Source organism: Macrobrachium rosenbergii, chromosome 12 (genome assembly GCF_040412425.1).
Source record: "Macrobrachium rosenbergii isolate ZJJX-2024 chromosome 12, ASM4041242v1, whole genome shotgun sequence".
NCBI lineage: Eukaryota > Metazoa > Arthropoda > Malacostraca > Decapoda > Palaemonidae > Macrobrachium > Macrobrachium rosenbergii.
This window is the reverse complement of record NC_089752.1, coordinates 104,788,758-104,815,786: the sequence shown is the minus strand read 5'-3', so window position 1 is coordinate 104,815,786 and position 27,029 is coordinate 104,788,758. Positions and strand designations below refer to the sequence as shown.

Sequence of the window (27,029 nt, the reverse complement as noted above, 5' to 3'; positions counted from 1 at the left end):
ACGAAGATGATAATTTCTTGAACGACTCAAGCCACGTGACAGAAGACCAGTAACCTTAACACCACAACTTTTCAAATTCTTTTCCCTCACTACCTTTTAATCAATTGCTGATGATTTTGTGCCGGAAAGGTAACGTGAATAGCAAAGTTTATCATGATACTTTTGGAGAATAATTGGTTGTTGCTTCCCTCATTTATTGTTATTTCAAGTTGGAAGGCAATACTGATTTCTAATTTTGGGAAGAAATTAGATTATGCAACAGAAGCAGGTTATTTTTGCTAGACTGCAAGGTACAATTTCTGCACGTAGTACAGGGTTTGATACACTCTACAATAACCATTAGCTTAACGTTGAACGTATACGCACACACACATATATATACATATACATACATATATATATATATATATATGTATATATATATATATATATATATATATATATATATATATATATATATATATATATATATATATATATATATATATATATATATATATATATATATATATATATATATATATATATATATTATATATATATATATATATATATATATATATTTATATATATATATATATATATATATAATATATATAGTATATATATATATATATATGTGTGTGTGTGTGTGTTCTATTTTTCATATTCTTTCTGTAATTCCCACTGAAGTCAATGGCATTATCTGCAGAGACTCTTTTTATCTAGACTTTGAATAAGTCTATACCTCTTCTTTTTCCCTTCAGGCAAACTTCTCAGGAATAAGGAAAAAATATTCACGCTTTCCATTCGCTTATTATAGTCGACGGACTGTTTCAGTGCTCATCCGCGACGTCTTCAGGACTAAATTACAAATGTTGCTGTTTTTATAATTAAGCTGACTTTATTCCAGCACGGGTTCTTGCTCATAAGAGCAGCCCATAAAACTTACAAATTGACATACACGGTCTTTACTACATGCAGACTTAGTGGCTATACCTAAAATTTTAAAAACGACGTCATTGGGTGCTGAATTTCTATTGGTCGGTAAATGTCATTGTCTCGCTGGTGGACTGTGTAGCAGCTAAGGCATTCCTGGTTCTCTGTACGACACGCCCTATGCCGCGGTGTGCAGCACATGGAGTGATTCCCGTCTCTGTCTGATAGTCTTGATTTGCTTTGTTGTTGGTAGTTGTGTTCAGGGGTGTTCTGTTGCTTGAGTCTCCCTTCAGACTCTTACGGATGTCCTGCGGTTCCCTGAGGAAGGGAGGATGAAGTCTGAATTCCTCTGTATGTTAATGCAGGAGGTTGTTGATGCACACTCACAGCTTCTGCTGTTTGCAGTCTGTGGAACCGGGCTTCTCTATGCATGATCTCTGTGCTTACTAATAATTCTTCCAGTATCGGTTTACGGTTGTGGTCCTCTACATAGTATTGGAATATTGCCCCTTGGTAGTGATGGGCTTGCAATCGCCTGCTTAGATTGGTAGTGGTGCAACCTGCTGAGGACCTGACATGTTCCTTCGGTACATTTAAATTTGTATACTAAGTTAGTCGACTCCCACATCTTTCCAAGGGGGACTGGACTATTTCGCATTACAAGGGTACCAACTACGTTCGGGCAGCAGTGGACATGTAACGAAATACCTCGTTACGAAGCAAATTTTTCCTTTTTCCTGAGAAGCTTGCCTGAAGAGAAAAAGAAGTATAGACGGATTTAAAGCATAGCTGAACAGATAGTACTTCCGAATAATGCCACTGACTTCAATAGTCAAATCCTATGTCACATGTAAGTTTTGAAGGTTAAATAATTTCTAACGCAGAAATTTAGGCCAAATCCTTTCTCACCTACAGTTTTGAAGGTCGAATCCTTTCTCACGCATAAGGTTTGAAAGTCAAATCATTTCTCAAGTGTCAGTTTTAAAGGTCATATCCTTTCTCATGTGTCAGTACTGAGGGTCAAATAATTTCTCGTGTGTCAGTTTTGAAGATCAAATAATTTATCACGTGACAGTTTTAATGGTCAAATCTTTCCTCACTTGCCAGTTTTTGAAAGTCAATTGATTTCTCAGGTGCCAGTTCTTCAAGACAAATCCTTTCTCACATGTAAGTTTTGAAGGTCAAACCCTTTCTCACTTGTCAGTTTCGAAGGTCAAATCCTTTCTCACATGTAATTTCTGAAAGTTAAATAACTTCTCACGCAGAAGTTTAGGTCAAATCCTTTCTCACCTGCAGTTTTGAAGGTCAAATCCTTTCTCACACGTAAGTTTTGAAAGACAAATAATTTCTCAATTGTCAGTTTTAAAGGTCATATCCCTTCTCACTTGTAAGTGTTCAAGGTTAAATCCTTTCTCGGGTGCTAGTTTTGAAGGCCAAATAACTTCTCACGTGACAGTTTAAATGGTCAAAGCCTTTCTCGCTTGTCAGTTTTGAGTGTCAAATCGCTTCTCACAAGCCAGTTTTGAAAGTCAAATCTTTTCTCACGTGTCAGTTTCGAAGGTCAAATCCTTTCTCACCTATCAGTTCTGAAGGTCAAATCCTTTCTCACTTGTCAGTTTTGAAGGACAAATCCTTTCTCATGTGTCAGTTTCGAAGGTCACATCCTTTCTCAAGTATCAGATTTGGAGGGCAAATGCTTTTTCAATTGCCAGTTTCGAAAGTCAAATACTTTCTCACGTGTCAGTTTTGAAGGTCACATCACATTCTTTCTCACATGTCAGTTTTAAATGTCAAATCCTTTCTCACGCTTCAGTTTTGAAGGTCAAATCCTTTCTCATGTGTCAGTTTTGAAGGTCAAATCCTTTCCCACCTGTCAGTTTTGAAAGTCAAATGCTTTCTCACTTGTCAGTTTTGAAGGTCAAATCCTTTCTCACGTATCAGTTTTGAAGGCCAAATGTTTTTCACTTGCAATTCTGAAAGTCACATCCTTTCTCACTTGTCAGTTTTGAGAATCAAATCCTTTTTCGTGTGTCAGTTTTCAAAGTCAAATGCTTTCTCACTTGTAAGTTTTAAAGGTCAAATCCTTTCTCATGTGTCAGTTTTGAAGGTAAATCCTTTTTCACGTGTTAGTTTTGGAGGTCAAATCCTTTCTCACGTATCAGTTTTGAAAGTCAAATGCTTTCTCACTTGTAATTTTGTAAGTCACATCCTTTCTCACTTGTCAGTTTTGAAAGTCAAATGCTTTCTCACTTGTAAGTTTTGAAGGTCAAATCCTTCCTCATGTGTCAGTTTTGAAGGCCAATCCTTTCTCACTTGTCAGTTTTGAAGGACAAATCCTTTATCACGTGTCAGTTTTGAAGGTAACATCCTTTCTCAGGTACCAGTTTTGAAAGTCAAATGCTTTCTCACTTGTCAGTTTTGAAGGTCAAATCCTTTCTCACGTGTCAGTTTTGAAGGTCACATCCTTTCTCACTTGTCAGTTTTGAAGATCAAATCGTTTCTCACTTGCCAGTTTTGAAGGTGAAATCCTATCTCACATGTCAGTTTTGAAGGTCACATCCATTCCCACTTGTCAGTTTTGAAAGTCAAATGCTTTCTCATTTGTAAGAGTTGAAGGTCAAATCCTTTTTCATGTGACAGTTTTGAAAGTCACATCCTTTCTCACTTGTCAGTTTTGAAGGTCACATCCTTTCTCATTTGACAGTTTTCAAGGTCAAATCCTTTCCCACTTGTCAGGTTTGAAAGTCAAATCCTTTCTCACGCATCAATTTTGAAGGTCGAATGCTTTCTCACTTGTAAGTCTGAAGGTCACATCCTTTCTCACGTGTCAGTTTTGAAAGTCAAATCCTTTTTCATGTGTCGGTTTTGAAAGTCAAATGCTTACTCACTTGTAAGTTTTGAAGGTCAAGTCCTTTATCATGTGTCACTTTTGAAGGTCAATCCTTTTTCAAGTGTCAGTTTTGAAAGTCAAACTCTTTCTCATGTATTAGTTTTGAAGGTCAAATGATTCTCACTTGTAAGTTTGAAGGTCACATCTTTTCTCATGTGTCAGTTTTCAAGGTCACATCCTTTCCCACTTGCCAGTTTTGAAAGTCAAATGCTTTCTCACTTGTAAGTTTTGAAGGTCAAATCCTTTCTCATGTGTCAGTTTTGAAAGTCAATCCTTTCTCACTTGCCAGTTTTGAAGGATAAAACCTTTCTCATGTGTCAGTTTCGAAGGTCAAATCCTTTCTCACGTATCAGTTTTGAAGGTCAAATCCTTTCTCACTTGTAAGTTTGAAGGTCAAATCCTTTCTCACTTGTCAGTTTTGAAGGACAAATTCTTTCTCATGTTCAGTTTCGAAGGTCACATTCTTTCTCACGTAACAGTTTTGAAGGTCAAATGCTTTCTCAATTGTAAGTTTGAAGGTCACATCCTTTCTCACTTGTTAGTTTTGAAAGTCAAATGCTTTCTCAATTGTAAGTTTTGAAGGTCAAATCCTTTCTCATTTGTCAGTTTTGAAAGTCAAATCCATTTTCACTTGTCAGTTTTGAAGGTCAAATCCTTAATCACTTGTCAGTTTTAAAAGTCAAATGCTTTCTCAATTGTAAGTTTTGAAGGTCAAATCCTTTCTCACGTGCCACTTTGAAAGTCAAATCATCACATGCCACTTTGAAAGTCAAATCCTTTCTCACTTGTCAGTTCTGAAGGTCAAATCCTTTCTCACTTGTCAATTCTGAAGGTCAAATCTTCTCACTCGTCAGTTTTGAAGGCCAAATCCTTTCTCATTGTCAGTTTTCAAGGTCAAATCCTTTCTCACTTGTTAGTTTTGAATGTCACATCCTTTCTCATGTGTCAGTTTTCAAGGTCACTTCCTTTCTCACATATCACTTTTGAAAGTCAAATGCTTTCTCACTTGTAAGTTTTGAAAGTCACATCCTTTCCCACTTATCAGTTTTGAAAGTCAACTGCTTACTCACTTGTAAGTTTTGAGTTTCAAATCCTTTCTCATGTGACAGTTTTGAAAGTCAAATTCATTTTCAATTGTCATGTTTGAAGGTCAAATCCTTTCTCACTTGTCAGTTGTGAAAGTCATATGCTTCCTAAACTGCCAGTTTTGAAGATCAATCCTTTCCCATGTGTCAGTTTTGAAGGTCAAAAACTTTCTCATGTGTTAGTTTTGAAGGTCAAATGCTTTCTCACTTATAAGTCTGAAGGTCACACCCTTTCTCACTTGTCATTTTTAAAAGTTAAATTCTTTCTCACTTGTAAGTTTTGAAGGTCAAATCCTTTCTCACTTGTCGGTTTTGAATGTCAAATTCTTTCTCACTTGTAAGTTTTGAAGGTCAAATCCTTTCTCATGTGTCAGTTTTGAAGGTCAATCCTTTCTCACTTGTCAGTTTTGAAGGATAAATCCTTTCTCATGTGTCAGTTTCGAAGGTCAAATCCTTTCTCACGTATCAGTTTTGAAGGTCAAATGCTTTCTCACTTGTAAGTTTGAAGGTCAAATCCTTTCTTGCTTGTCAGTTTTGAAGGACAAATCCTTTCTCACGTGTCAGTTTCGAAGGTCACATCCTTTCTCACGTAACAGTTTTGAAGGTCAAATCCTTTCTCAATTGTAAGTTTGAAGGTCAAATCCTTTCTCACTTGTCAGTTTTGAAGGACAAATCCTTTCTCATGTTCAGTTTCGAAGGTCACATTCTTTCTCACGTAACAGTTTTGAAGGTCAAATGCTTTCTCAATTGTAAGTTTGAAGGTCACATCCTTTCTCACTTGTTAGTTTTGAAAGTCAAATGCTTTCTCAATTGTAAGTTTTGAAGGTCAAATCCTTTCTCATTTGTCAGTTTTGAAAGTCAAATCCATTTTCACTTGTCAGTTTTGAAGGTCAAATCCTTAATCACTTGTCAGTTTTAAAAGTCAAATGCTTTCTCAATTGTCAGTTTTGAAGGTCAAATCCTTTCTCACGTGCCACTTTGAAAGTCAAATCATCACGTGCCACTTTGAAAGTCAAATCCTTTCTCACTTGTCAGTTCTGAAGGCCAAATCCTTTCTCACTTGTCAGTTTTGAAAGTCAAATGCTTTCTCACTTGTCAGTTTTGAAGGTCAAATCCTTTGTCACGTGTCAGTTTTCAAGGTCAAATCCTTTCTCCCTTGCCAGTTTTGAAAATCAAATCCTTTCTCACTTGTCAGTTTTGAAAGTCAAAGCCTTACTCACTTATCAGTTTCGAAGGTCAAATCCTTTCTCACTTGTCAGTTTTGAATGTCAATGGTTTCTCACTTGCCAGTTTTGAAAGTCAAATCCTTTCTCAATTGCCAGTCTTGAAGGTCAAATCCCTTCTCGCTTGTCAGTTTTAAAGGTCAAATCCTTTCTCGCTTGTCAGTTTTGAAAGTCAATCCTTTCTTACTTGCCAGTTTTGAAAGTTAAATCCTTTCTTGCTTGCCAATTTTGAAGGTCAAATCCTTTTTCACTTGTCAGTTTTGAAGGTTATGTCCTTTCTCACGCATCAGTTTTGAAAGTCAAAACCTTTCTCATTTGTCAATTTGGAAAGTCAATAAATTTCTCACATGCCATTCTAAACGTTAAACTCTTTCTCAATTGTCAGTACTTGACATTTTTGAAAGTCAAATCCTTTCTCAGGTGTCAGTTTGAGCTTCAAATCCCTTTTCATGTGTCAGTTTTGAAAGTCAAATCCTTTCTCATTTGTCAGTACTGAAAGGCAAATCCTTTCTCACTTGTCAGTTTTGAAGGTCAAATCCTTTCTCACTTGTCAATTCTGAAGGTCAAATCTTCTCACTCGTCAGTTTTGAAGGCCAAATCCTTTCTCGTTGCCAGTTTTCAAGGTCAAATCCTTTCTCACTTGTTAGTTTTGAATGTCACATCCTTTCTCATGTGTCAGTTTTCAAGGTCACTTCCTTTCTCACATATCACTTTTGAAAGTCAAATGCTTTCTCACTTGTAAGTTTTGAAAGTCACATCCTTTTCCACTTATCAGTTTTGAAAGTCAACTGCTTACTCACTTGTAAGTTTTGAGTTTCAAATCCTTTCTCATGTGACAGTTTTGAAAGTCAAATTCATTTTCAATTGTCATGTTTGAAGGTCAAATCCTTTCTCACTTGTCAGTTGTGAAAGTCATATGCTTTCTAAACTGCCAGTTTTGAAGATCAATCCTTTCCCATGTGTCAGTTTTGAAGGTCAAAAACTTTCTCATATGTTAGTTTTGAAGGTCAAATGCTTTCTCACTTGTAATTCTGAAGGTCACATCCTTTCTCACTTGTCAGTTTTGAGAATCAAATCCTTTTTCGTGTGTCAGTTTTCAAAGTCAAATGCTTTCTCACTTGTAAGTTTTGAAGGTCAAATCCTTTCTCATGTGTCAGTTTTGAAGGTCAATCCTTTTTCACGTGCCAGTTTTGGAGGTCAAATCCTTTCTCACTATCAGTTTTGAAGGTCAAATGCTTTCTCACTTATAATTTTGAAAGTCACATCCTTTCTTACTTGTCAGTTTTGAAAGTCAAATGCTTTCTCACTTGTAAGTTTTGAAGGTCAAATCCTTCCTCATGTGTCAGTTTTGAAGGCCAATCCTTTCTCACATGTCAGTTTTGAAGGACAAATCCTTTATCACGTGTCAGTTTCGAAGGACACATCCTTTCTCACATAGTTTTGAAGGTCAAATGCCTTTTCACTTGGAAGTTTGAAGGTCAAATTCTTTCTCATTGTTAGTTTTGAAGGTCACATCCTTTCTAACTTGTCAGTTCTGAAGGTCAAATCCTTTCTCACTTGCCAGTTTTGAAGGTCAAATCCTTTCACAGTTGTTAGTTTTGAAAGTCAAATGCTTCTCATTTGTAAGCTTTGAAGGTCAAATCCTTTCTCGTGTGACAGTTTTGAAGGCCACATCCTTTCTCACTTGTCAGTTTTGAAGGTGCTTGACAGTTCTGAAGGTCAAATACTTTCCCACTTGTCAGGTTTGAAAGTCAAATGCTTTCTCACTTGTAAGTTTTAAAGGTCAAATCCTTTCTCATGTGTCAATTTTGAAGGTCAATCCTTTTTCACTTGTCAGTTTTGAAGGTCAAATCCTTTCTCACGTATCAGTTTTGAAGGTCAAATGCTTTCCCACTTGTAAGTATGAAGGTCACATCCTTTCTCACGTGTTAGTGTTGAAAGTCAAATCCTTTTTATGTGTCAGTTTTGAAAGTCAAATGCTCACTCACTTGTAAGTTTTGAAGGTCAAGTCCTTTATCATGAGTCACTTTTGAAGGTCAATCCTTTTTCATGTGTCTGTTTTGAAGGTCAATCTCTTTCTCATGTATCAGTTTTGAAGGTCAAATGCTTTCTCACTTGTAAGTTTGAAGGTCAAATCCTTTCGCATGTGTCAGTTTTCAAGGTCACATCCTTTCCCACTTGCCAGTTTTGAAAGCCAAGTGCTTTCTCACTTGTAAGTTTTGAAGGATAAATCTTTTCTCACTTGTCAGTTTTGAAGGATAAATCCTTTCTCATGTGTCAGTTTTGAAGGTCAAATCCTTTCTCACGTATCAGTTTTGAAGGTCAAATGCTTTCTCACTTGTAAGTTTGAAGGTCAAATCCTTTCTCACTTGTCAGTTTTGAAGGACAAATCCTTTCTCACGTGTCAGTTTCGATGGTCACATCCTTTCTCACGTAACAGTTTTGAAGGTCAAATGCTTCCTCACTTGTAAGTTTGAAGGTCACATCCTTTCTCACTTGTTAGTTTTGAAAGTCAAATGATTTCTCACTTGTAAGTTTTGAAGGTCAAATCCTTTCTCATTTGTCAGTTTTGAAAGTCAAATCCATTTTCACTTGTCAGTTTTGAAGGCCAAATCCTTAATCACTTGTCAGTTTTAAAAGTCAAATGATTTCTCAATTGTCAGTTTTGAAGGTCAAATCCTTTCTCACGTGCCAGTTTTGAAATTCAAATCCTTTCTCACTTGTCAGTTCTGAAGGTCAAATCCTTTCTCACTTGTAAGTTTTGAAAGTCAAATGCTCTCTCACTTGTTAGTTTTGAAGGTCAAGTACTTTCTCACTTGTCAGTTTTGAAAGTCATATGCTCTCTCACTTGTTAGTTTTGAAGGTTAAATCCTTTCTCACTTGTCAGTTTTGAAAGTCAAATCATTTCTCAAATGAGAGTTTTGAAAGTCAAATATTTTCTCCCCAGTCAGTTTTGAAAGTCAAATGCTTTCTCACTTGTCAGTGCCAAATACTTTCTCGTGTGCCAGTACTGAATGTCAAATCTATTTTCACTTGTCAGGTTTGAAGGTCAAATCCTTTCTCACTTGTCAGTTTTAAAAGTCAAATGCTTTCTTAATTGTCAGTTTTGAAGGTCAAATCCTTCCTCACGTATGTTTTGAAAGTCAAATCTTTTTTCACTTGTCAGTTCTGAAGGTTAAATCATTTCTCAATTGTCAGTTTTGAAAGTCAAATGCTCTCTCACTTGTTAGCTTTGAAGGTCAAATCCTTTCTCACTTGTCAGTTTTGAAAGTTAAATGCTCTCTCACTTGTTAGTTTTGAAGGTCAAATCCTCTCTCACTTGTCAGTTTTGAAAGTCAAATGCTTTCTCACTTGTCAATTTTGAAGGAAAAATTCTTTCTCGCGTAAAAGTTTTGAAAGTCAAATCCCTTCTCATGTCAGTTTTGAAAGTCAAGTGCTCTCTCACTTGTTAGTTTTGAATGTCAAATCCTTTCTCGCTTGTCAGTTTTGAAAGTCAAATTCTCTCTCACTTGTTAGTTTTGAAGGTCAAATCCTTTCGCATGTGTCAGTTTTGAAAGTCAAATTCTTTCTCACTTGTCAGTTTTGAAGGTCAAATCCTTTCTCACTTGTCAGTTTTGAAGGTCAAATCCTTTCTCACTTGTCAGTTTTGAAGGTCAAATGCTTTCTCACTTGTCAGTTTTGAAGGTCAAATCCTTTCTCACTTGTCAGTTTTGAAGGTCAAATCCTTTCTCAATTGTCAGTTTTGAAGGCCAAATCCTTTCTCACTTGTCAGTTTTGAAGGTCAAATCCTTTCTCGCTTGTCAGTTTTGAAGGTCAAATCCTTTCTCACTTGTCAGTTTTGAAGGTCAAATCCTTTCTCACTAGTCAGTTTTGAAAGTCAAATGCTTTCTCACTTGTCAGTTTTGAAGGTCAAATCCTTTCTCACTTGTCAGTTTTGAAAGTGAAATGCTCTCTCACTTGTCAGTTTTGAAGGTCAAATACTTTCTCACTTGTCAGTTTTAAAGTCAAATGCTCTCTCACTTGTTAGTTTTGAAAGTCAAATCATTTCTCACTTGTTAGTTTTGAAAGTCAAATGCTTTCTCACTTGTCAGTTTTGAAGGGCAAATCCTTTCTCATGTATAAGGTTTGAAATTCAAATCCCTTCTCATGTGTCAGTTTTGAAAGCCAAATGCTCTCTCACTTGTTAGTTTTGAATGTCATCCTTTCTCACTTGTCAGTTCTAAAAGTCAAATGCTTTCTCGCTTGTCAGTTTTGAAGGTCAAATCCTTTCTCACTTGTCAGTTTTGAAAGTCAATGTTCTCTCACCTGTTAGTTTTGAAGGTCAAATCCTTTCTCATGTGTCAATTTTGAAATTCAAATTCTTTCTCACTTGTCATTTTTGATGGTCAAATCCTTTCTCACTTGTCATTTTTGAAGGTTAAATGATTTCTCACTTGTAAGTTTTGAAGGTCACATCCATTCTAACTTGTCAGTTTTGAAAGTCAAATCGTTTTCCATGTGTCAGTTTTGAAAGTCAAACGCTTTCTCACTTGTAAGTTTTGAAGGTCACGTCCCTTCTCACTTGTCAGTTTTGTAGGGCAATTCCTTTATCATTTCTCAGTTTTGAAAGTCAAATGCTTTCTCATTTGTCAGTCTTGACTGCGTGAATAACCTAGATGTTGTGACGCCAGTTTTAGTAGCCATAATGAATCAAATGAATGTGTCAGCTTTGAAGGTCAAATAATTTTTAATGGATTCGTGAAACCCACGGATTTGAGTGTCAAAATCGTCAATGATTCAAGCAATTGAGAGAAATAAGTTTTATTCTCGCAATCCATTATCCTGAAGGCCGTAAGGGAAATGACACTTTAAAATAAGTTTTTTCCTTAGTAAGATGTCTTAAGCTTTAATGTCATTTCACAATGTATACGGACATAGAACCTCATGCATAAGGCCAAAGAACCCAAGAAATTGTTTTCTTATTAAGAGATTCATATTACGTGGAAAATTATCATTCCACTTTTTGTGAGACAAGGTCTCTAGGTTATTGCTGTAAATACACAGTCCCATAACCACTTATTTATATATATATATATATATATATATATATATATATATATATATATATATATATATATATATATATATATATATATATATATATATATATATATATATATATATATATATATATTATATATATACATATATATGTGTATATATACATATATATATATATATATTATATATATATATATATATATATATATATATATATATATATATATGTGTGTGTGTGTGTATATATATATATATATATATATATATATATATATATATATATATATATATATCTTGATGGGCTACATTAACTATAGGGATGAAGCTGCCTAGTCTTATAATCTTGTTTCTTTAGCAACGTTTCTATTAATACAGTTTCATGATGTTGCCTTGTAATATGTACTGTATGTCTTTCAATAGTTTTGATATATTTATTCTTCTGTTCGTCACACTATATATGTAATAATAATAATTACTGAAGTATCGTATGAAGTGTAGTGTCAGATCTCAAAAGAGTTAATGGTTTAGATAACTTAACAGCATAATTTAGAATTAATAATATCTTTCCTGATAACAGCATAGTTGCAGGAGAGAGAGATTCGAGTTTTAGACCAGATGTGCCATCTGCCATCAGTTCAGATAAGAGAGCACTTTGTTTTGGGTCACACGATGACAGATCAAGAATAAAATGAGTTGTGTTAAGATTTCTGTAAAAACTTTGTCCCAGACAAGAAGACAATTGATTTCGCAATGTTACATGTATTCCGTATTATTTTCTTGTAAAGACGTGCACTTTTGAGAAATGCAACAAGTATTGCACTGAAGCACATGGCAGTTGCGTCATGTTTAAGGTTGCATTGCTCTGATCATGTATTGTCCAGGTTGCATTCAAAACATTTTGCTTTCGTTCCCAGAATGCCTTAACCCTCTCACGCTTACGGGGGTCCCTATAGCACTACCCGGTACGCGACTTATGCCGTGGAGGGAAAAGTGGGGCTCGCGCGGAGAAGTTTCTTTGTAAAAATCGATACGCCCAAACTATAACTGATATAAGATTCTGGTATGTTTTATGATGTCGGCAAATGATTGGATTTTTTTCCTTAAGCAATCAGAAAATCTTTGCAAGGCTTACAAATAATAAAAAAGATGTGATGAACGTGAAATTTTTAAGGAAAATCATAGATATTTTTTTAAATAATCATGAAAAATATAATAATTAGGTTTGGGGAGTTTACTTTATACGTAAATTGTGTGGAAATGTTTGAACTTTTACGTGAAAGCAATCATTTTGCTATAAATGTGTTTGCTAATTAGCTCTTACCGATAAAAAAAAAATGCTAATTTTTTACAGAGTGCAATTTTCAGATTTTCCAACCTACTTATGTTGGCATTTCGTATCGTACCTAAGTAAGGAATAAAGATAAAAAAAAATAAAGGCGGCATTAGAAAGCTGAATAAATTTCCTATAAAATTCAAAAAATAAAGATATATGTATTTTTACAATAAAATTGAGCAATTGTCGTTAGATTACGGACAATTTTTTTTTCTAAGAAAATATACGGCAACGATTATTATATAGAAACGTTGATATTTTTACATTTTGCTGTTCAGCACGATAAACTACAAAGAATGGCCGCTTGAATGATATATAATACATGCACATTGAAGTTATTTACAGGTGCACAAATGGCGTACAAAAAATTATCTACGCATGCATAAATTCCGGCCGAACTACGGCGTTCAACGCGTACATATATACGCTGACATTTTTCGTAATTACTCAGTAATTAATAATGCTAGAAAAAAGTGAAAACTGAGATGGAAAGCTGAATAAATTTCCTATATGTATTTATTACCTAAAATCAATAGGTGTTCCCAGTAAATAATTGAGCAATTGAAGCTCAAAGACGTAAGTTTTATTTTTTCAAGTAAAGTCAATTGTTCACTAAAGATTTTTATATAGAAACGTTGATATTTTTACATTTTGCCGTTCAGCATGATAAAGCACAAAGAATGGCTGTTCGAATGATATATAATACATGCACATTGAAGTTATTTACAGATGCACAAACAGGCGTACAAAAAATTATTCATGCACTCATAAACCCTAGGCCAAACTACGTGGTTGGCTGGGTGCTTGAGTGCTCATATTTATGCTTACATTTTTCATAATTACTCGGTAATGAATAACGCTACGAAAAAAGTGAAAATTGCAATGGAAAGCTGAATAAATTTTCTATAAATAGCCCACGTAAAAGCAATAAGTGTTCCCAGAAAAAATTGACCAATTGAAGCTGAACGACGGAAATGATGTTGAAAGACAGAAATATATGTAAAAAAAGTAAATTCTTCACTATTTATCTTATCGAAAAACACTTGAAATATTATTCAAAATACTCAACAATTACTTGCAAACACTTTTATAACAATAAAAAAAGCGAAAGCACTTCACAAACGCAGATAAATGACGACCAAGCAAAAAACGCGAGAGCCCTAAAAAGATGTGCTGAACTCGATCAAAACAGGAGGTGAAGTGCTTGAGTTGGGGGAGGACTGTGGCGCATGTGTGATACCTATCGTTTTCCTGTTTACGTTTTAGGTCCAAGATCTGCCCACGCAATGGCGCAGTCCTCGTTTTCTTCGGATGACTGGATTTTTTTGTGAATTTCCCCCGAAAATAACTCATGGATGATGCGGAAATCCCGTCATCGGAGCACTTATGGAAATTATTTATTGACATGATTCCGTGTCATCAGATCACCAAAGGGTTAATGACGTCCTCTGATTTTTCATTCTTCTACTGGAATCCTGAAATCTGCTCATTCTAATTTCAGACACCGTTCAGACTGGTTCTCTCTCTCTCTCTCTCTCTCTCTCTCTCTCTCTCTCTCTCTCTCTCTCTCTCTCTCAAAAGAGAGTAATTTTAACATAATGTATTTTGGTCACTGGTATTAGTCTTAGCTTTTGAGATCCGAAATGCAGGAAAAGTGTAAAAATTTGGTGCAGTCGAATCTAAAGCAGCTGCAAGTGATTTTACAAAGTGATTTCACAAGCTTGTGTAAGGTAAAGTGAATTTTACTTATTATTACCATGGTATAATAAGGTATATTGAGAGAATTTTTGCCTTGGTGAAATTATTATTGATAAATCTTTTGTGTATTTTTGTGTGTTCTTGTGTTTGCAATCTCTTGACTTTTCACATTTTATATATTTGTGATTTAACATTTATTTACTTACCATTTTAAGCATTTCTTAATAATTTAACGTTGCATAGTTGATTTAATTTTCATTTACTAAGATTTTCTTTTCAAATCTTGAGTAATTCTTGATAGTTTAAATTTTGCTTGATTAATTTAATTTCTCGATAAATTAAAGTTTTTGTGATTTAATTTTGTTTAATAATTTAACTCAAGAATTAATTAAATTTTTGTGTTGTTTTTAAGTAATAGTAAATTTTTCAGATTGTGAATTCTAATTATAAATTTTGAATTTAAAAATAAATGTTTGTATTTAAAACTTAAAAAAGTGTCACTTATTGACCACCAGTGAATAGGATTAATTGTGTGCATAAGGCTAAGTGATAAACATGTTTTGTTCCTTTAGTTTTGCTGAAGTGAATTAAGACCAGAGAAACAGTTAAAGTTGTATGATGGAGTGATGCCCTCTTACTCTAGTATATTTCTTGTTTAATTGTTGATACCTCAAACTAGTCTTGATAAACTTAGTTTGATTTTTCATGTGATTAATGGGCTTTTTTTAAGGGATCACTGTTACCTTTAGAGTACTCAGTCGTAATTCTTATTGTTATGAGAATTCAGGTATCTGGCTGGAGTGAGGTAAATTTTCGAATTCTGTGATTAGTTGTGTAATAACCAGGTACTTGATACCCTTCGTGACAATAGGCTAAGGCAGGTAATAACAAATTCTCATAGATGTTGGTAAATTTCCTCTGTATCGACAATTCTCCCTGAAACATTAGGAGTTTAATTTTTTTATTAATCATTTAACAAAAAATTTTACCGAGAAGATAAAAAGCTTAAAGTCTAGCGAGGTATGTAGGTGGTTAATTATGCTTACAATTGTCATGAAAGAATGGCTACTACACAGAATCCTAGTTCCAAATAGATTGTAATCTCACAGTCCCAAATTCAGCATTCACTTAAGAACATTTCCAAGATACGAGTTTACATATACACCAAAATCCGTCTTTGTTATGCATATGATTATAACTCGCCCTCACGAATTAAGAGGATCGAGAGCAAACTAAAATTAGTGCTGAGCAAAAAATCAACCGACTTCTTTCCATCGAAGATTTTATACTCGAAGTAACAAGACATTTCTTCTCTCCCGCAACAGGACCAGAATTCTGGGGCGTGATCAACCCGGCGTGGGCGATGTGCTCGCAGGGGCGTCGGCAGTCTCCAATTAACCTGGACCCCAGGACGCTCCTGCACGACCCTAATCTGACATCTGTTTCTTTTGACAAAAATTCTGTGAGTGAAAATTGAACTCATTTGTTTCCCTTAATCATATCAACCGCGTTGATATCTACTTCAGGCTTTGCTCAGCAAATTTTGCTGTTGTGGTCGGCATTAAATTGTTTATTCCTTCTCTTGTGTAAGATCTTATGTATGTATTTATGTGTGTATGTGTGTGTGTAACATATATAAATATATATATATATATATATATATATATATATATATATATATATATATATATATATATACAAACATATATATATATATATATATATATATATATATATATATATATATATATATATATATATATATATATTGACCATTCTGGAATCGTTAATGATTAAGCGACTCGCCCCCTTGTTAAACAGCCAAACCTCTGCCGGCAAACTGAACCTCTCTTAGTCTTTCGTTTTCTGTTCAGTCTTAACATTGCTGCTGAATAGGTTGGTCCAAATTTGCTTTTATCTTGTATATTTTATTTGTATTTTTTTTTAGAGAGAGAGATTTTGTTTTGTTTTTTAAGTTGTCCTTTTTAATTGTTCCATCTAATTTTTTTTTCTAATTTGTAATCCATTGTGCAATCTTAACTTTTTTAAATTTAAATTATAGCCTTTTTGTAATTTATATTATTTATTTTGTACAGTCCTCGAAAATGTAATGAAGACATTACGAAACGTCGGGAATAAATTGACCCTTTTATCAAGTCTTTATGTCCGCTCCCCCATTGATATATATATATATATATATATATATATATATATATATATATATATATATATATATATATATATATATATATATATATATATATATATATATATATATATATATATATATATATAATCTCGATGTATATATATATATATTTATATAAGAAAAAGGCACCATTATTTACAATTCGTTTATCATACCGACGTTTCACGACAATTACTATCGTCGCATTTTCAAAGTGCAATGATTAAAAAATTCTTACAAAAATCACATTAAAACATCGATATGTATATATATTTCTTACAATTTATATGTAAATATATATCGATGTTTTAATGTGATTTTTGTAAGAATTTTTAATCATTGCAGCCTTGAAAATGCGACTATAGCAATTGTCATGAAAAGTCGGCATAATAAACGAATTGTAACAATGGTGCCCTTTCCCTTCGCCTTCGAGATTGTATCCTGAGTCGAGGCTCACCCTACTTGATATATGTATATGTATAGTATATACATATACATATATATATATATGAATATAAAATATTTTCTATTAAAACAGAATTCCATCTAATAAAGAGAGCCCATAAAACACCAAAAGGGAACTTCCTTCAAGTGTATAACTAGCACTGTTTTTTACCTCCTAATTCATTTCCTGTCCGACGAGGAAGACAGTTGTCTTCGAAATATAACGCTATAATTTTTAACCTTTTGGTGTTTTTATGGACTCCCTTTATTAATCTACATACATACATATAAATATACATATATATATATATATATATATATATATATATATATATATATATATATATATATATATATATATGTGTGTGTGTGTGTATATATATATATATATATATATATATATATGTATATATATACATATGCATGTGTAAGTGTGTGTATCTTTTAAGACAATTAGCTACTTCTTTTAGTTGCTTCTGTTTCTGCAAAAAATAAATTTCTTTACCATTGTGATTCCTACATAAACTGTTAATTTGCTTATAAAGCAAATTAAGATGAACTTAAATCTGTGATGCAGAATAAACTACATCACAACCAGAAAATCCAGAAAATGGACCTAAAGTTGGCGACTTGAATTTTCACTCATGAAACTGGTAGCACAGAGCAATCTTGCCTTTATCGTCAACGGTACAAGAAGATTTGGGGGCAGATTTTAAGCACAAGATTTGCAGGGTCTGTAATGTTTCTCAAAGCCATTGTTGAGTAGCCGTTTCTTAATTTGAGTGTGAAAGTATTCTTTTATTTTGTTTACAGTATTACTGAATTGATTCTCAAGGGCATGGTCGAATACCTTTTTCTTACTTTCAGCCCGAGGGTAGTTTTCTATTTTGTTTACAATATTATTAAATCGCTCTTTAAGAGAACAGTCGAATTCCTATTTCTAACTTTTACAGTGATGTTTGCCTTCTATTTTTTTTTTTACAATATTGGTGTATTGTTTGTCAAGAGTATTGTCTTACTTTTAGTGTGAAGGTAGTCTTCTATTCGGTTTACAGTGTTACTGTCTTTTTTTCTCAAGGGCAATGTCGAGTACCTATCTCCTACTTTTAATGCGAAGGTAGTGTTCTATTTGGCTTACAGTATGACTGTATTGTTTTTCAAGAGAATTGTCAAATACCTATTTCTTACTTTCAGTGCAAAGGTAGTCTCCTATTTGCGTTGCAGCATAACTGTATTGTTTCTCAAGGGCATTGTGGATACCTATTTCTTAACTTTAGTTCAGAGGTGGCCTTGTACTTTGTTTACAACATTTATACTGTATTGTTTCTAAAGAGCACTGTCGAATACCTATTTCTTACATTTAGTGTTAATGTAGTCTTCTAATGTGTTTACAATATTACTATATTGTCTTTCAAGAGCATTGTACAATACCTATTTCTTACATTTAGTGTGGAGGTAGTCTTCTGTTTTGCTTACAATATTGCTTACATTCCTGTTGACTTACAGACTTCAGTCGTATTTGTTTTCAGTGTTGCTTTCTTATGCAAGATCTGTAAGCAGTCAAGAGTATTTAACAAAATACAAAAAGCCTGTAAGGGCGACTTGCTCTTTGTAAATGAAAGTGAAACCTTACATCAAAAAACTGTTTGAAAATAAATTATTTTAAAACCCAGGAGTTGACAGCGATCCCCGATTTTTATCAGATGATGTCAATAAGCAGGTGTTTATATGCAATGTGCATATATATACATACATATATATATGATATACTCGTGACTAGCTACAACTCATTACGTTTTGGGAAAGATACGAATTTTACTCCCTGTGGTAAATGGCTCACCCTTGGTGAAGGTTTGCGGCCTCCGAATGCTTTTTTTTTTTTATATCAGTAATTGCTTATTACCCAAAATATGAATACTTGGTTAAACATATCTTGGTTATGAAACTGGAATACACAATTATATGTTTCATCCACTTAGCTTGCTTCTCTTGTTAATGATAATGAGATTACCATTTCTTAGCATTTTAAACGCAGGAAAATAAGCAGGAGAATATTCGAAGCAGGATTTTCGTAGGAACTGGATCAAGACTATTCGGAGTTTCAGGAAAATGAGAAATAATGAATCATTAACCTAAGGAATAATGGGATGTTTTGAAGGCTTCGAGGTAATTCAAGTGAATAAACTAATTACAATTAAGTAGAATGGGAAATGTGAAATGGTTAAGAGTTACAGAGAGCTAAAACTTTTATCAGAAGAGAGAAGGACATTGAAAAATATTCAATATAAGTATGGTGGAATGTTATGGTCATTAATGGCAGAAATATAAAAGTGTGGACGCAATTAAGTTCACCGACGAATAATGAGTCTCTGTACCTTCTTAATCTCCTTCCCATTTTGTCTACAGGTCAGAGGTGAACTCGTCAACACAGGTCACAGCCTCGAGTGGCGAATCGTCACCTCGCCCCAAAGGTCTTCCGTGAATCTCTCAGGAGGTCCTCTGTCTTATACCTACTCCGTCAGCCACCTCAGATTACATTTCGGCGAGAGAGATTCTCAAGGCTCTGAACACACCATTGCTAACTATGCTTTCCCTGCAGAGGGTAAGTGATTTCATCTGCAAAATCTACGGTGTTAGGAACATTGCTTAGCCTGATAGGGTTAAATAGTAATATCAACAATAATACGGGAAGCAAGCTAAGTGGATGGAACTAATTATCGTGTATTCCAGATTGATAACCAGGATTTGGTTAGCCAAGTATTCATTTTTTGGGTAATAAACAATTACTGATATAACAAGAGCATTTGGAGCTGCAAACCTTCACCAAAGCTGAGCCATTTACCGCAAGAAGTACAATTTGTATCACTCCCAAAAATAATCAGCTGTAGCTAGTCTCGAGTATTTCATTACACACACACACACACAGTCACACACATATATATACACTATATATAAATATGTGTATGTATGTATGTACTGTATGTATATATTCCTACTAGCCTACTCGTGTTAGGCTTCAATGAGGACGGATGGTTTAGATTACTGATTCTTTATTTTACAAAGTACAATTTACCAAGTACTACTTTTCGAAGACAGTCTTTTTCATCAGGTACCAGTGCACTGAGGAGAGAACAGCTACACTCAGGTATATATGTGCTCCTCCCACCATCTGTTATTTTCTGCTCTCTAATCCCTGGGATGACCTGCCCATTACTCTTCAGCTCCTCCTGCCCTTTCCTGCAAGTCTTCTAGAGCTCCTTGGTCATATGCTTAGTCCCTCGATGGTCGGGATTGTCCCCTTACTGTCCACCTTTCTGCTTACGGTCTTGTTAAAACTCTGGTATATAATTCCAGAAGTTGTCTTGCCCTCAAAAATATTACCCAAGTTGCCTTCCATGTTTTTACGATGTTCCATTCTTATTGTTGTATAAGAAATACATTATTTTCCTAATTGATCTTGTGGTTATGATTCCAGCGGTGTTTGGCCAGTGCCGAGGCTTGGTTGTGGTAGCGAATGTTCTTCTTACACTGGGTTGCTCACGCCTTGTACGATTTGCCACAAGGTGCCAGGTAGACCCCACCCCTCTTCTCCTCCCCTTCTCTTGGTATTTTATTTCTAGTTGCTTTGTTCCTAATGTTATTTTTATAATTCCCGACTAATCTGATATTTTTCAGTATCTTTCTTAGTCTTAGATCCTTAAAAAAAATCATCGTTGGAATGCAAGTCATATTTTTCTTGTTTACTCCATCTTTGTCTTGGCGTCTTTCCCCTAATAGTGTTTCCTAACCTTGCTATGCACCATCCCAAACCAGTGAGTCGGGTATCCCAGTTTCTAAAAGAAGCAATAGGCCCTAATAATCAATCCTGTCATCATTCCTATCTTAATATCCTCTATGTGGCTCGAATACATATGCAAAAATTTACAAGATCAGTTACGAAAAATGGATTTCATATACAAAAATGAGAATTAAAAATCGAGGGCGATCATAAAGAACACCCTCATCAACTGCTATGAAAAAACGATGGAAGGCAACATAGATAATATTTTTGAGGACAATGTCACTTCTGAAATTATATACCAGCGTTTCAGGAAGAAAATAAACAAAAAGGTGGACAGTAAGGGCGTAATCCCAAACATCGAAGGACTGAGTTTACAACCAAGGAGATCTAGAAGACTGCAGGGAAGGGCAGGAGGAGCTGAAGATCAACGGGCAAGTCATCCCAGGGATTAGAAAAAGGAAAACACCAGATGTTGGGAGGAGCACATATATATCCGAGAGTAGCTGTTACATCTCAGTGCTTTGGCACCTGATAAAGACGACTGTTTGTCTTTGAAAGCTAGTACTTGGTAGATTGTACTCTGTAAATTAAAGAATTTGGAATCTAAACCACCCCGTCTCATTCAAGCCTAACACGAGTAGTAGGAATATTCACATATATACAACCATATACATACACATATATATATATATATATATATATATATATATATATATATATATATATATATTTACATATATATATATATATAAAATTGTTTTGAGGTCCAGGATTTTGCCCGAAGCCATAACAAATTAGTAACTGTTACAGCTGACAACTGATTTAAGTCACAACACAGAATTCCGAAAAGAATCAACACTCAAGAGAAGGAAAATAAAAAAACAATGAACAACTTAACAATGTATTTATTATCAAAAACTAAATAAAACAAGATGTCCCCAAAAGAAACTGCTCTAGGAACTGGAAATTCACATACTTCTATAAAACTCACACCACCTTAATTCTCCAAATAAATTCTCTTAAAACATTTCTAGGGAAAGAACACGTGGAAGGTAAAGGTCAACACTTACCCAATAACGAAAATAACCAATTACACGATAGTTGGGGGCACTCAATAGAAAATATCCTTAATAATAATTTGATCACAAAAATTGATGCGATACACACTTTCCAACCTTATAACTGTTGTAATTCATAACATACATGAAACACCTGAAAACTGGAATGCAGCTACTTGATGCTTTCCTGATATTAATTCACACTGGAGTGATGAGATGAGGATCCCGCACCATAGCGAAAATTCTTTATGTGGTGATAATAAGTGATAAAGAGTGGAGTGTCAAATGAAGTATCCTCACACTTCTCCAGCCTCAAAAGGCCTCCTGACGACTCCATGAGAACCCAACAGAAGCACTCACAGGTGGGCAAAAGACGAACCCACAGCACTGCCTGTAAAGGGGGTGTAAGGCAGGTCACATCACTGAAATGTAGCACAAGACACTGGGCAAATCAGTGAGCTCCAAAATACTCAGGCCTGGATCAGAAAAGGCAGAGTCGATTGCAGGTGCTGCAAAGGTCACAGAGTGCAAAGGTAAGGACGGGGGCTGGATAGCCTTTCAATGGAGCTAAAACAGTCCAGTTCACCTGACCAAAATGTACCCCCAAGTCAGGCGAGGGTGACAGAGAACCAGCGATCAACAAGTGAACAAGGCAAACACTCAGGCCGAAATCTCTGCTCGTCGATATGAAAAAAGAGAAAAACAAGAAGGTAATGATAAAGTATACCATTATATACAAAACCCTTCAAGGAGAAGCAAAAAGTCCTTAACCAGTTTCTGGTGATATGCAAAACAAAGGAAAATTTTATTTTACGAAAACCATGACATATCTTAAATACCTATTATAATATATATATATATATATATATATATATATATATATATATATATATATATATATATATATATATATATATATATATATATACGAATTTTACTTCTCCAGTAAATGGCTCAGCTTTGGTGAGCTTTGTGGCCTCGAATGATCTTGTTATATCAGTAATTGCTTATTACCCAAAAAATGAAAGCTTGGTTCAACAAATCCTGTTCATCAAACTGGAATACTCAGTAATTAGTTTAATCCACATAGCTTGCTTCCCGTATTAGTGATAATGAGCCAACCATTTCTTATCATTTTAAACGCGGGAAAATAAGCAGGAGCATATTTCAAGTAGAATTTTTGTGGGAACTGGATCACGACTATTTGTAGTTTCAGGAAAATAATTAATAATAGATCATTCAGCTAAGGAATAATGACATGTTTTGAAGGTTCGAGGTTATTCAAGTGAATAAACTAGTTATAATTAAGTAGAATGGGAAATGTGAAATAGTTAAGAGTTACAGAGTGCTAAAATTTTTATCAGAAGAGGAAAGGTCATTGAAAAATATCAATACGTATGGAGGAATGTTATGGTCATTAACGGCAGAAATTTGAAAGTGTGGACGCAGTTAATTTCACCGTTGAATAGTGAGTCTCTGTACCTTCCTAATCTCCTTCCCATTTTGTCTACAGGTCAGAGGTGAACTCGTCAACACAGGTCACAGCCTCGAGTGGCGAATCATCACCTCGCCCCAAAGGTCGTCCGTGAATCTCTCAGGAGGTCCTCTGTCTTACACCTACTCCGTCAGCCACCTCAGATTACATTTCGGCGAGAGAGATTCTCAAGGCTCTGAACACACCATTGCTAACTATGCTTTCCCTGCAGAGGTAAGTGACGTAATCTGCAATATTTATGGTGTGGTGTTAGGGATCAAGTACAGTTGTGGAATCTTCTGAACTCAAGATGTTAAGATGTTTTAGCAAGGAGCAAATTCATTCCTGCTCTCTGCCGACGTCTCCTGAATTCAGGTGTGCCGGTCTTATTTTCTTTTCTTATTTTCTATTCCCTCATGTTTATTTATTTATTCATTCATTACCTTTCCTATAAGTTGTCTCTCTCTCTGGGGGCTGATCTACCTCTGGAGCCCTCTTGGATTTATAGTCTGTTGACTCTGTCCATGAGGGATTTCTCTTCAAGATTTAAAGAAAGAAAGGAAGAGAAAGTGAAACTTTGTGGCCTAATGCAGATCAAGTACCACGAAAATAAAAGAGCAAATTGGGAGGTGTGTGTTGGGCCTAAATTCGAAGAAATTGAATGACCCGGCTCTTAAAAAATAGGAAGCATATAAGACTCGTGACAATACAAGTGGGGAAGGAAAACTAGTTATTAGCAGCAGTAAAAAAAGATATAAAAAATATGAATGACTTTCACATTGCACTGGGGGTAACATGACAGGTGTTAAGAGACCGTGTAATGTTAGGAAAGAATCTCTTACTAATTTCTGTTGAAACGAAAATAAAAGCCAATCTTAAGTAGAAAGATTACAAGGATGGGACAAAAAGACTTATTTAGGAAGGTGTAGTTGCTTAAATATTTATTGGCATCTAATGCAGTTTTGAGAGGAACCTTGTACTGAATAATCTGTTGAGGATTGATGGAAAACTTTTCTCAAGTTTTTGAACTCCCTAATTATATGGAACACAAAAATGAAGGAATGCCACAAATATAAACTTCCAGGAATTCAGTTGTTTATCCATGAAATTATAATTATATCGACGGGAGGAAAAGTAATTTTTTTTATTAGAAAGCTTACAAATAAATATAATTCATTCTTCTTAATACTATCAATTCAATATTATTATTGTCATTTCTGTTAATATGAATACACTATTACTATTACTTCAGCACTTGTTTGGGTATAGCCGATTACTACTATTATCTTTTTGTCTCGTGTCTCTAAATAGTGTGTATTTATTGTCTGTACTTTGTATATTTCCTGTATATTGCCCTGAACTGAAATACAGATTATTATTATTATTATTATTATTATTATTATTATTATTATTATTATTATTATTATTATTATTATTATTATTATTATTAGAGAAACAAATCAACTGTTATGTATATGTACATATATTTAAAGATAAATCTGTACAAAGATTCCCCTTTTCAACTTCCCTAACTGTGGATTTGTTTCTCCATTTCAAGACTCATGCTACTATTATTATTATTATTATTATTATTATTATTATTATTATTATGGTTATTATTATGATGATGATGATGATGATGATGATGATGATGATGATGATGATGATGATAATATTTACATGAAACACAGAGTAGTCAAACAAAACCAAAACCAAAGAAATTAATGATAAAGTATACGCAGGATTATTTTCTGATCAACATTCAGCAGCGGCTGTTTTTGGGAAATAGAAAAATCAAAGTGAAAAAAACATTTTAAGCAATACAGCGTTAACTGCATGGGATGAATATCATTCTGTCATGATTAAAATGAGTATTAATAATAATGAGAGCGTGTGAAAACGCCATTTTCGAACAAACATTTGCTAAATATGCCGAATATTTCAAGGCTTTATGACGTTATCGTATGTAAATGTATGTAAAGCTTAACACATATATATGGATATTTTTGTTTTAACAGTATCGGAGATTATAAGAGGTATACTGTCGTGTTGTATAATAAATTTGTGGATTCCTATTCGCTTAGCAATTGCTGTGAACTAAAGCAAATACACAACACACGCGCGCGCACACACACACACACACACACACACACACACATTATATATATATATATATATATATATATATATATATATATATATATATATATATATATATATATATATATATATATAAAAGGGATGTATACACACGTGTACAGACACGCATATTATATATATATATATATATATATATATATATATATATATATATATATATATGGGTGTATATATAAGTGTGTATATTCAGAGAGAAACAATATCCAGTTACGGTCACTTTCATACTTTAAAGGCTGGATCATGGATGAACCCTCATTCCAGTAAAACTTCCACAGCATCAGCTGATGTATGCATCTACATGAAAGGTTCATCGTCATAACGTTAAGCACCCATGCTCACAATATGCCCTTCACCCCCTACTTTGAGGATCCTTCCTTTCCAGTATGTGTATGTATGCGTGTATGGCTATTATATAATTCAGCTTAAGCATATGTTAGTCTGGGAATGAGTAATCCTAAGTGGATTACAGTGTAATTCTCTTATTTTGCAGTTCTTTTACAATATGAACTAAGCTCTTCGTTGGGTGAGTCGGTAGAGCTGTGGACTGGCACTCGCTAGACCGGAGTTCGTTTCCCCGGCCGGCTGATGAAGAGTTAGAGGAATTTATTTCTGTGATAGAAATTCATTTCTCGCTGTAATGGGGTCGGATTATATAATAAGCAGGTCCCGTTGCTATAGCCAATTAGTTCTTAGCCACGTAAAATAAGTCTAATCCTTCAGGCCAGCCCTGGAGCTTTAATCAGCTCAATGGTCTGGTAAAACTAAGGTTCTTTTAACAATGTGAACTGAAATGAATATAGAATTTAGGCCAAAGGCCAAGCACTGGGACCAATGAGGTCATTCAGCTCTGAGAGGGAAATTGACAATAAAAAGGTTTACAATGAGTAACAGGAGGAAAACCTCGCAGTTGCAATATGAATCAATAGTTAGGAGAGGGTGGAAAGTAAGAAAAAGAGATTAGGAACGGAGGTACACTCGGAAACCCCAATCTCCGCCCCACCTACAGTAGGTCTTGCTCCGAGTTCATGAGCGGAGCCTTTCTGGACAGAATCTACCCTCCCCCACCCTTTCCTAACTATAACCCGGCAGTTTCGGCATTTTTTCTTCGTTTCGATATTATACAGGTTGTAGAATTCAAGAAAGTGTTGTCTGTATAATCATACCATGACTGCTTTGCATTATATGCAGCAAAATCATTAAAAGAAAAACAAACAAAAAAAAATCCCCAAAGCAAAATCCGGAAGAGTTCAAAAACTGTTAGGGTGTGTTTCAACCCGTGATAGTTGGCGTTGCCCGCCGTCCAGAAAGGCCCCGCTCATAAACTCGGAGCACGACCTAGGTGGGTCGGAGATTGTGTTTTCCGAGTGGACAGAAATAGGAACGAAAGGGGTTGCAGCTGGGGGCCGAAAGGACGCTGCAAAGATCCTTATGTAATGCCTACAATGCACAACATGAGGTGCACTGACGGCACTATCCACCGCCTTCTCCCTCTTTATTGTTCACGCAGTTTGGACGACACTTTTATCCTACTTAAACAGACCGGTTCCTTGATTTTGATAACAGTTACCATAATACTGTTAATTCTACAATGGAACAAGAACACATCCCAAAATTAGCCTTCTTAGATATTATGGCCCCTAAGGAAAACGACTGCTTTAATACTTGGATTTTAATAAAGAAAACATTCACTGGTCTCGATGACAACTTCTATAGCTTCTGTTTTCTCAAATTCACTGT

At 34.7% G+C, this 27,029-nt stretch overlaps 1 protein-coding gene across 1 annotated transcript in view; it reads left to right on the top strand.

Moving 5' to 3' along the window:
* LOC136843818 (carbonic anhydrase-related protein 10-like) overlaps positions 1-27,029 on the top strand; it is a 155,707-nt gene that overhangs the window by 106,471 nt on the left and 22,207 nt on the right. Inside the window, exons 4-6 of the mRNA XM_067112603.1 lie at positions 15,513-15,649; positions 19,226-19,421; positions 23,172-23,366. Coding sequence (XP_066968704.1) covers positions 19,404-19,421; positions 23,172-23,366 — 213 coding nt within the window. The 5' untranslated portion in view covers positions 15,513-15,649; positions 19,226-19,403. The remainder of the gene's footprint in view (positions 1-15,512; positions 15,650-19,225; positions 19,422-23,171; positions 23,367-27,029) is intronic.